Source organism: Thermobia domestica, chromosome 9, assembly GCF_964235325.1.
Source record: "Thermobia domestica chromosome 9, izTheDome1.hap1.1, whole genome shotgun sequence".
Lineage (NCBI taxonomy): Eukaryota > Metazoa > Arthropoda > Insecta > Zygentoma > Lepismatidae > Thermobia > Thermobia domestica.
The window spans coordinates 34,221,821-34,234,288 of NC_137462.1; the positions used below are offsets into that span (position 1 = coordinate 34,221,821).

Sequence of the window (12,468 nt, forward strand, 5' to 3'; positions counted from 1 at the left end):
ATTGTTTTGATTCTTCAGAGTATATTTTCAGGAAATCAGAATTTGTTGAGTTCACCCTTACTAGTCGGAACGCCTCATATATACCTCTTTCCAGCTCTTTAGTTAACTGTTTTAGTATCATGAGTAATGGAGATTCGAAATAGGCGCCTATGTTTGTTGTAATCCTTCGCAATGAAGATATTTGAATATAACTGATCGTACGTCAACTTGAATCAAATCTATCCGAGCGAAGACACCGACTAACCTACTAACACCTACTAACTGCATTGATTAGAGTTCTGGCGCGATTCAGAGCGCATGTAAGTAGTAAGTATGTTCTTTTTTTTTTTTTTTTTTTTTTTTTTACAATCTCGGTGTTGCACATAGACGCCCGAAGGGGGGGGGGGAGAGAGGAGCTCGCTCACGAAAGTGAATACGTAATATAGCAAACCACCAAACAATTTTCTTCGGGCGTCCCTGGTGTTGCATAAGGACAAAACGCGAAAATCAATCAATAAATTCTCCCTGAGTAACTGAATCCACTTACTGTTCCTTAATTTCGGTGTATTCTGTCTTTCCCATGTCTGTTTCACTCGCTTCTTCAGTATCTGAAATGAAATAAATTATTACTACTCTTGTGGAACTTCTTAAAAGAAGATAGAAAACCAAATTCCAATGACAACTTAAGTTATGGATAAACTCAGTGTTAGTCAACTTAGATAGCTGTCAAGCAGTCAAAACTATCTGATTTAATCTGCGTAAGGTCGTGGCTTTAATTTTACAAGGAGAAAGCAGAGTTTGGTAAATGAACTTCGGAGCCATCTTTTGCAAGGTGATAGTGCACATTTAAAGTGTTCATACCACAAACTGGGGTAGCGCAATGGCCTAATATAGCAGAGAAAAAGCGTCTTAAAGTTTTCGACTCAACGCATTTGTCGTACGTTGTGCAAATTTATCAAGTGACGGCATGGCAGAATCAGTAGCATCTGTGACTCACGTGCAAAGGGTCCCGCGTTTGATTCTCGCTGGAGTCAATTTCCTTTGGTTTTAGCTTCAACCAATAAAGTAGCCATTTGTTGCTACAAGTAAAATGTTAATTCACTATATGTTTTTTAATGAATTAAAACAATAGAAATATTCAAATCAGTTGTAAAATATTTCAATGTTTCATGTTAACTAGTAACGAAATGTAATCTATTTCGTAAATATGCTGGTATCACGAGTTATATTATGGTTACCACAGTCGTTGTTTAAAAAATATGTTCTTGATGCTTCGTGTGAGAATTACAAGGAAGATGAGAAGGAAATCCCCTTAAGTAATACTGGATATTACTATAACCAAAGGAGATTTCCCCCTTGTAATAAAGGGCGAAAATCTGTCTCCAACATTGGGGGGGAGGACGGGTAAGACCGTTCCCATATTTTTTTAAAGCTATGTTCAAAATATTTATGAAGTTAAAAAAACAATGCTGTGGAGGATCAGGGGAGCAGAGTTGTCTTCAAGATTGGGAGGCGGGTATATTTGAGGCTTATTCTGGGGGAATATCAATTTCATCTCATTTTCCTTTGTGGCAACCGGACACAAATCATCACAATTCTCCCCCCACAAAAACACATTTCAAATCGGATTACTGGGGAGACAGTCCATCAGTTCCAAGATTGGAGGGGACATCCCCCTTCCCCCGTGCCATTTGCGCCAGTGCTTGTAATACACATTGTCAACAGATGTAGAGACGAAGCGTCAAGAACATTTTTTAAAACAATGACTGTGGTAACCATAATATAACTCGTGTTATCAATATATTTACGAAATAAATTACATTTCGTTGCTAGTTAACATGGAACATTGGAAGATTTTACAACTGATTTGAATATTTCTATTGTTTTAAGTCATTATAAACATGGTGAATTAACATTTTACTTGTAGCTACAAGTGGCTACTTCATTAGTTGAAGCAAAATAAAAAAAAAGTTGACTCCAGCGGGAACCGAACCCGGGACCCTTTACACGTGAGTCCCAGATCCTACTGATTCTGCCACGCCGTTACCTTACAAATTTGCGCAAAGTACGACATATACGACGAGTCGAAAACTTTAAAACGCTTTTTCTCTACTATATTAGGCCATTGCGCTCTCCCAGTTTGTAATATGAACACTTTAGATGTGCACTATCACCTTGCAAAAGAATAGCTACGAAGTTCATTTACCAAAGTCTGCTTTCTCCTTGTTAGACAAGTACAAAAGACTACATTGGATCAATTGCTACTTTACCCAAAAGCCTTTGCTAAGAGAATGAAACTTAGTGCACTCATTTGAATGGAGTAACCATATTATATTGTTACTCGCGACTGTACAATTGGAACATAAATATTATGCGCTTTCGATAGGAAACAAACATCAACGAAAATTTTGCAAAGATCACATTAATATCTATGAATCTCGTAAGAATACTAAGCAAATTACAAAATATATTAGCTAATAATTTTCCCTACGATCTCACCCAATCAGTATGTCAATTATGGAAATTAGGTCATATTTTAAAATATTACTAAATAATTAAATGGTTATGGGAAGAATTTTGAGTGCCTGACATTTCAGTGAAACCTATTTAAGTTGGTCATATCAAACTTACAGAAAATAAATGTTTTTTGAATAAAAAAAAAAAAATCTTGCAAATTGCTCCATAGCAGAACATGCCGCGATCTGCAATGTGATCGCAGAAAATTTGCCGTGCCTATGCAGAAAAATTGCCAGAGAAAAAAAAATAGCTAACAGAAAAGTATAAAAACATGCCTACTATGTGTAAATGTCTTAAATGCACGGACGACTCACATAAACATAGTTCGAACTGTTTTTCACATCGCGTAAAGAGTATTTTTAACGATCACAAGTGCTTCTTCTGCAGAAACTTTTTGCAAAATTTCTGCAGAAAATTTCTGACTTACAAACCTCATCACAGGAAGAGAAAGAAACTTCTGCCATCGGGACAAATTGTAATATAAGCACTTTAAAAAGTACCAGGTTATTATCTACGTACTAATTTTCATTTTAGAAATGACCTCTAGTAAAAATTATATCTGCAACAGAAAAATATCTTATGTAATAAATATCTATAATAACTTATTTGCACGTTGTATTACAAACGTAATTTCAACACGCTAATTAGCCTACCTACAAAATGCTTTTCTATAGCAATTTTTCTCATCTATCTATGACGATAGATACAAATACCATCAGTTTGGGGAAATACTCAAAACACCCATATTATCTCATTACTCTAAGAGAGAAATATCAGTAAGCAACCTGATCTGCATTTAGACATATATATTCGAATGATTTGTCTTATTACTTGTTCTTTTTTCTTTTGTTAAATTGCAATATGAATCCAATGGTTATTTGTTGTAACTTTCTGCAACCTACGGCTTAATCATGCTAGTCTGTTCCGCAACATAAAAGCAATACGAGCCTCCACCGCCTCTTGTATTTCTATCTTTGTACATTTATTTTGAGGAGTTACTTCCAATGTATAACTTGTTTTCCGTTTCACCCATTGGTTTTGTTGATCTCCCGAAATACGAGGTGTGTTCAAAAAGTATCGAACATTATTTTTTTTTTTTTTTTCGTGTAAACCAATAAAATGCGGAAGACTTTCTTCAGTGTAGATGTAGAAAGAGGAGGCGTGAATATTTTCTCGTCCGTAGAAACCGTTAGTCGCTGGTAGTCAACCAACAAGTGAAGTAGTGAACGGTCTTTCTTTCTTTCTTTTTTTTTTTTTTTTTTTTTTTTGTAAATTGACAGAAAAATATGAGCAACGATATTGTATCAAATTTCCAGCATTCTTTATTTTCTTCAAGTTGTTCCTTAAAATTAAAAAAAAAAAAAGTGGAAGGTGTAATTTTCATACGCTTTTTGGCACAGTCACAGACCAAAGGACATATTACACAGACTACGTATCTTTGGTACACGGTCATAATGGCTTACGTCATTTTTTGGTCCCGTTGTAGTTCGCGATACATTTTTGACTATTATCGCAGGGCCGTGCCGTGGAAAATCAGCGCCCGGTGCGAGAGTATACGACGGTGCCCCCATACATACATTCCAAGCAATTTTTCCTATTTTTTCCTTTTTTCTCTCCCGAATTTAACGCCCCCCTTACTTCGGCGCCCGGGGCCGTCGCACCGCTCCCCCCCGGCGGCACGGCCCTGCATTATTGTGGGCGTATTTCTGGGTGCAATGACAAATGTGCCCCTTTAACCATATATTCATAACATTTAACCATTTATTTTATAACATTTTGTCGGTTTTAAAATCTTATATTTTGGAGTTCGTTTTGGACCATCTGGAAAAAATTATTAATATTTTGACTTTTAAAAGCTCTTGTGACCGTGCACCAAAGACAATAAAGCATACTATTTTCTTCAAATGCGAACTGTACATAAATCAGTAACTTTGGCCATAATATGGATAAAAGTTATGAACAAAATCACATTTATTCGGAAAGTTTATATGTGAAAGTTATATCAGAAGAAAAAAAAAATAAGTTAATTTTGTAACTTATGCAAGAGACATACACGTAAGGTAAATAATAATTAAGAAACGAGGCAACACATATAAAAACCTTACACGAATCCTTCATTACCAAAACATTCTGCGCTGTCAACCCTTGGATCGCAACTAAAAAACCACAAACGTGATTTTTACTCAAAGACTAGACGTTATGCGTGGATAGGGATACCGTGCGCCGAAGATTGTCGTATGACGTTAGTGGTATTGATTTATGATCAAAAATAGTTTTACTTGTTGTGTCTGTGCAAGAACACCAACTGTTGATGATCATCTAACTTGAGCTTCCTTAAGTATAATTGCCTGTACGTATCACCCGCCCTAGAACCTTCACTGTCTGAGGTACTCAGCTATCTTCGATTGCTTTTGTTCTCTCAAGCTCCTGCTCTCCCCTCTGTTTACGAAATAAATTCCCTCATGCAAGGCATCCTACTGGAAGTTGGCGACAGGTTCATTTTTTTTCTTTTTTTTCCAAGTTAGATAGAATTTTCTTCACGAATATCTTGTACTTATGATGCAGATATATAATAGGGACCTCACTAAAATCCATTACATATACCTTTTCGATAAAATCGACCTTAGTACGTTAATTGTATATGTAGCATTGGAGGCTTATTTTTAGGACGATATAACCATTATTGCCATAAATATTATTTTTAGTTTGATAAAAACTGCTATCAACCTTAACAATGCACCAACCAGCCTGGAGTTTATCTACTCCGGTCAGAGCAAGGTGAAGTGACGGTTAGTATTACATACATACATCAATCTGTGCTAGATAGTTATTACAAGATAAAAAATGAAATGAAATTTTTGAATTTTACGTCCCACGCTTATGCCGGTTAGGCTAAAGGAGACGGTGATTATGAGCAATGAATGAAATGGTGGAATGAAGAAAGTGGGAGAACCCCGAGAAAACCCACGCACACGGTGTTTGTCCACCACAAATTTCACTTGGCGGGAGCAGGGTTTGAACCCAGGACCCCATGCACCAGAGGTGAACGCTCTACCACTGAGCCACCGCGGCCCAACTTATTACAAGATAGTTTTCCGAGTTATGATTGTATAATACTGCATCATGCTTTTCAACCCAAATACCCTCCCCACTGATCTTGTGGCCGGCGATTCGATTACCGGTGCAAGAGCATCATAAATATCATTTCACAGTCATACATTTTCATTAATCATATATCTCCCATAGGCATAGTTGAGGAACGTTAAACTAAACTTCATTCCATTTTATGGGGGGCATAAAGTTGTAGTTTAGGGAATAAATATCTTACTTGCTTTCACAGACAGAAATACGAAATGCAAAGTGTGGTCTTCATCACGTAGTACTCTATTAAGTAAGACATACCTTAGTATGGTACTATATAGAGGCAATGTACAACTACCTACAAAGTGATCATCCAACTGTACCACGCGCAAGCCATGCGTTTTTATGCCGTATGAAGTATATTGTTAACATCCTCGTTTAAGTGCATACCAACCGTCGCTAACGCGCCTGTTTCCTGCACAAAGTACCCCTACGTGACCCCCTCTCCTACGCTCCTGTTCTCATTCGGTCAGATAGCATTCATGCTTTTGAGTACAACACAGCTTACGCTGTTTTGTGATTTTAAGTTGGTTCGTGATTTACGCACTGTAGTTTTAATATGTTTACATGCTGTATTTGTATCAGCATTTCTAGTCAATCTCCACTCATTAATGTAACTCCCCTCTCAATAAACATTTTCTAAGGCAGTAAGAGTGCATTTCCAGCTAAGAAATATGAATATTTTGTTGAAAACAGGATAGCACAATTTTTTTTTTCTCCTACATGTTCATAAATTACTTACATCTTTTGACATACATATACTTCCTTCAATATACTTTTGCTTTGCGAGTCAACACATGTTATATTGTAAATCTTAATATAAACGATACCTCCCAGAAGAAAGTATGAAACCTTTCAGTTTAACGTCCCACGTGTACACTCTTTAGTCTAAGGGACACGGGCGATTACGCCAAGGCATAAGTGAACGATGATGGAAGAACTTGTGGAATAACAATGCGGGAGGAAAAAAGGAAAACCCCCGAGTTAACCCACGCGCACGATGCTGTCCATTACAAACTTACTTGGCCCCTAAGAGTAAGAAGTAAAACATCTTTATTTCTCACATTACACAATGATTGCCTCATGGAGAACTGTTTGGCAGATGGCGTTCACTTATGTTATCCAATTTCTCCAATACACTTACCTCACAAGTATGTCGCCAACATAAATTACTTACTAATTCAATACTCGGATATGGTATACATGAAGCTGCATCAATTCCCGAAGGAGCAGGACGCTCATACTTTTAGGGATTATTTATTGAGTATGTACGAACTTACAAAGGGCTTTTCCCACTACCTTAGTACTTTGGTTTGTACAACTCCCCTACCTCCATCAGAAAATCGTGGACGATTCTTGCTAACGGTCTTCTTTCTTTAAAGAGGTATTCAGCAAGATATCCTTCAAAGTGTTCCGACTTTTTGCCCATCACAGGGAGAGAATATTTTATGCATCGCCAACGACTTTCAATTCCTTGCGTGTGCACCGGCACGTACTCACCATCTAAAACTTCAAGATTTTTCGTATGCACCTCTCCACTATTTTCTGTACAGAGAAACTCAACACTATGGTTAACACGGAGGTGTTTAAATCCCTCATCGTTTAGAGTATCGTACGACTTGAAGCAGTCTGATATAATTGTTGTTCCAGGTAGCACTCGCTCTTTTATTATATTAATTAAAGTTTCTTTGTCGCGTTTGGGTACAGTGACAACAAAAAATTTCCCGTTCACTCCACGTTCCACACCTCCAAAGATCCATTGCCCTTCCACTCTTCTGCCTTGGTTATATTTTCTTTTACCAAGTTTTGATTCATCTACCTCAACAATTTTTCCTTGTCCACCTACCGCTGTTGTATTTCTTATTGCCCAATTTACGCATACTTCTCTGCAATAATTTGACCAATCCACAACCGTTTCACTTGAACACTTTAATTCATTCTGCAAGAAATGTTGTTTGTCACGTTTCAAATAACACCACAAAACTACGAAATATAAAACTTTCTCCAGAGGTAAGTGAGCATTCTCAAAAAATGTTCCCTTTGTTGCTGCCTTTTTCCAGCAGCATCGTTCTCCATTTGACTTCCCATTACACTGAAAACTATAACTTTCTCCCCGTTTCTTGGCTTTCACATCCTTCCCACACTTTCTACAATTTGTTTTAAGGTTCATTAATCCATGTTTTTCGCACAGTTTTAGAAGATTTTCCTCGTTATCAATGTGCTGCTTTACGAAATTGATCACAGTTAGTTCACATCCAGTACATAAATTTGGAATATTCGACGCCATGTTGATAATATAAATGCTGGTTACTTTCCCACAATGCAACTATTATGTTACCTTGCGCCAACTAGTTCCCTCCGCTCGCCGAATAGTCCCATGTTTGTAAACGTTTATATATAACAAATAAAGATATTTTTCTACATCCTTATATATTATCAAGCACACAAACGATAAAATTATTCATATCTTACCTGTAAATTTTATAAATTTTGCTAGAAACGGACGCCCAACTTTGGAATTTAACCCCCTAAATCGAACATACAGCAAGAAATGCATCATAGCTTATGATTGTTGAAAGTACTAAGAGTCGATTTTGTCCATAATACAGGATATATATGTATAGTGTTTTTCTACTTATAAATCCATTGTAAACAATAAATATATCATGATACAGGCTATACCTAGTACGGTATATTACGACAAAACTTAAGGTACTTGTAATACACACTTGCACTTATCATGAGGTAAACCTGAAGGTTTCAAATATTAGTACTGATATATATAATTTTCAAAAAACCGTGTAATTTAAAATCATCTAATACGTAATACTGAACACATACCTTCATCGCTATCATCTCGTTCTTCGTGATCTCGGTCATCATCGATCTCATCATCGTTATCATCTTCAAATTCATACTCATCATGCATTTGAGATAAAGGGTACGTAGAACCATAATGTGACGACATTTTCAACATATTAACGCTAATATTTTGCCTTCCCTTGATTCCACCACTTATTCTTGTCTTTATCAGTTAATATTCCACTTTGTAGGTTCGTCCCTCCACACATTTCGAGAACATAAACAAACACACATTATCGTTAGTCATTTATTTGATGTTGCCAATGGCACCAGGTTCTTAATGGTAAAATCCTGTAGGAATAAATTTTAAAATTTAAAATCCTAAATGTAAATTGATAAAACAAAAAAGCTGTCAGAAAAAACAATCCATAGATATTGGATTGGGTGCATGCAATAATTTTAAGTTTTAACGAAATACTGAACAATACCGACAGACATCAAAATAGCAAACCACATTCAGAAACCGATATAAATCCAGATTGACACTTTGCCAGTCACTCAGCATATAGAAAATGATGTCAATATATTATTATTATTATTATTATTATTATTATTATAGATAAAACAAATTATTCTCTTTCATTTTAGATATAATTTTAACCATAAGATTATCAATTTCATCGTCAGTCCTTCAATCAGCGGGGGAAAGTTTACAGAAAGCAAAGCAATTTACAAATTTTGTATCATTTTCAGCAGCAAAAGGAATTTATACCCATTCCTCGCATAAGGGTTGTGTTTGGAAGTCAACGCCTGTGGCAGTATCACTATTCATTTCAGCGACCGCGAAAATTATGGATTTGACATTGATATCGGTCATTTTGGGCTATTTTTTTTTTTACATGTTTTGGTATCCTCCCCCGCTGACCCCCGGCCCGTATGCAATGGTAGCTGAATGTGCCATAATGGAAGTGTCACCATTGATCTCAGCGACCACGAAAACAATGGATTTGGCACTAATATCGGTCATTTTGGATTACTTTTATATGTCTTGGTATGCCCCCCGTGAGCCCCGTTCTGCAGCGGAATAGGGTGAATTTGGATGTTAATACGATCAAAGTTTCACCATTGATCTTATCAACCGCGAAAACTATGAATTCGACACTGTTATCGGTCATACTTTTACATGCCCAGGTAAATGCCCCCTGAGACTCCACTGGTTCGAATTAAAAAAAAAAAAAACGCCGCTTTGGTCTGGAGCCTGGACCAAGGTATCCGTGACTAAAATGTGGTAACTCTTGGTCAACTTGTCTGGTCCCCAGGCCGGTCCCGGTAAACTCGCTCCCCCCTCGAGCTTCCCTTGGTTCGAAATTTAAAAAAAAACGCTTCTTCTTGGTCCGGGATCTGGGCTAAGGTACCCGTGACCCAAATTTGGTAACTCTCGGTGCACTCGTCTGGCCTCCAGGCCGCACACACACACACACACACAAACTCTTTATTTTATTTATATTAGGTAATGGACAAGGGATAAAAAATAAACAATTGTGTATCAAAAAGAAGTACAAGAAAAGAAAGTGTAGTAAGTGAAAAGTAATGACAATTACATTTTAAAAAGTAGACATAGCCTACTATCTTTAATATACAGATTGTCTAAACTAGTCATCATCATCATCATCAGATATTCTGATGCCACTTTTGGCAGAACACTTGCAGCAAATAAGAAGCTCCCACGCTCCATAGTTTTCAGGTAACCTCTTCGTCTTCACGTGCAATTTTCATGTTTTGATACCATCTATCAATTGTAGCCTCCTTCGCCCTCACCTTCTCTTTCCTGCCACCATGCCCTCTAACATGTCCCTCATGATACAGTTTCTTCCTATCAATTTCCAACCAGTTTCTCTTCCTCTTCTTAATAATATATAAAATTGTTCTTTTCTCCCCCACAATTTCTAACACCCTCTCATTCGTTTTCCGCTCTACTCAGCTAATTTTCTCAATTGTTCTTTATACCCACACTTCGAAAACATCACGTCGATTTTCATTACTTTTGCATAATGTTCGTTTCTGTCCCATACAGTATAATAATTCACACGAAGTATTTTATGAATCTTTCTCAACTTGTTATTCAACGTCCCATAAAATAGACTTTTCTTCGTCTTAAAGGCTTTTTCTACTACTCCTATCCTTGCTTTTACTCCACGTTCGCCCCTACCCAAGTATCGAAAATTAATCACCTGTTCTATTTCCTCCCCTCCTACTTGTATATTTGACACCAACCGCTTCGTTCCAATCATCATGACTTTTGTTTTTTCTAACATTTATTTTAATCCCATACCTTCACAACTCTTCCTCAAGTTTTCTAAATCTTTTTGATTTTCCTTTCAGATTTCGCAACATGCGCCATATCGTCTGCAAACCGTATAAGCTTAATCATTTTACCTTGTACCAAAATACCGTCTTTATTATGTAGGCTTCTTTCACTTTCTCTTCTAGATAGATATTAAATAATGTAGTAGGCGAGAGACAATATTTCTCTCTAACTTTCCTTCCAATTACACTCTCCTCTGTCATTTTCTCTCTTATTCTAACACTTACTTGTGGGTTCATAGGAGTTAAGTTTCTCATGAGTCTTCGATCTCTCTATTCCAACTAAACCTTCTTTATAACTCCCAATACAATTTCCAACTAACGGGGTTTAAAGCCTTTTCTAGATCAATAAATAGAACATACAACTCTTTCCCTTTTTCCATACATCTTTTACTGATTACCCATAATTATCCTATTGGATCTCTTGTGCCCTTGTCTTTCCTGAACCTGAACTGTTCGTCCTCAACTTTTTTTATTTGCTCTTCCATACAACGTTATGTTCAGTATTCGAAGCAAAATTTTTATGCCAAACCACACTAATAGAAGAGGCATGCCGAGAGATTTTAGATATTAAAATTCAAATAGCGTTGCCGTACTGATACGTATCACGTTTAAAAGCGTATGTCCTTTAGTGATGAAAGGTATAAGTACAAGGCTGCATGTTTGTTTGTTTGAAAATTAGAGGGCTTATTTGAGCCTATCAGTTGGCAACCATGAAGCTCGAGGGACGTGATTTTCGTGCAATGATCTTTTACGAGTTTAAGTACGGTTTAATGCAAGAGCAGTCCCATGATCGTTTAGAAAAGTGTTTTCGGGACTCTCCCCCTTCATTTGCAACCGTTTTTTAATTGGTTTGCTGCATTTAAACGCCGTCGACAAAGCCTGACAGATGAGCCTCACTCTATGCACTCCAGTTTTGGATGAAATTGTTGCAGCAGTAAGAGTGGGTGCTGATCGCATTACGTGAGGTAGTTTCAAAAACTTGATAAAAGTGTGTATTAGGATCTTCTAAATAACATATTAAATTTGCAACCTCGTTGGATTTCTGCTGGCGTCGCCATCTTGTTAAAATGGCGCCTGAAATTACATCTTCCTAAAATAGTGATTTTTTTTTAACGAATAACCGGCTCCCTTACATTCTAGCACAAATATGTTATTATCGAAAAAAAAAAAGAACATAACATTTGCTACAATTAAGATCCTATACTTTTTTCTCGTAGAATCAACAGTATAGATGAAAGTTCTAGGAAATTTATATTTCTTCTATCTTTCGATCTAGATCTAGAATAGGAAATGATCTAGAAAAGGCTTTTGACCGCGTGAATTGGGAATTGTTGTTGGGAGTTCTAACGAAGATAGGGTTGAAATGGAAAGATAGAAGACTAATAAGAAACTTATACATGAACCAACAAGTAAGTGTTAGGATAGGGGAAGAGCTGACGGAAGAGAGTGCAATTGGAAGGGGAGCTCGACAAGGATGCTGCCTCTCGCCAACACTATTTAATGTCTATCTAGAAGAGATAGTGAAAAAGAGCCTACATGATGATGATGGCATTTCGGTAGGAGGTAGAATGATTAGATGCATAAGATTTGCAGACGATATGGCGCTTGTTGCAGAATCTGAAAAGAAAATCAATAAAATGTTAGAAAAAATGAGAAAGGGCT

At 36.8% G+C, this 12,468-nt stretch overlaps 1 protein-coding gene across 1 annotated transcript in view; it reads right to left on the minus strand.

The window, feature by feature from the left end:
* The window catches only part of LOC145694543 (sin3 histone deacetylase corepressor complex component SDS3), a 29,464-nt gene extending 20,707 nt beyond the window's left edge, over positions 1 to 8,757 (minus strand). The window contains exons 1-2 of the mRNA XM_081770859.1: positions 8,479 to 8,757; positions 527 to 587 (exon numbers count right to left, since the gene is read on the minus strand). Coding sequence (XP_081626985.1) covers positions 527 to 587; positions 8,479 to 8,614 — 197 coding nt within the window. The 5' untranslated portion in view covers positions 8,615 to 8,757. The remainder of the gene's footprint in view (positions 1 to 526; positions 588 to 8,478) is intronic.
* Between the last annotated feature and the right edge of the window lie 3,711 nt (positions 8,758 to 12,468).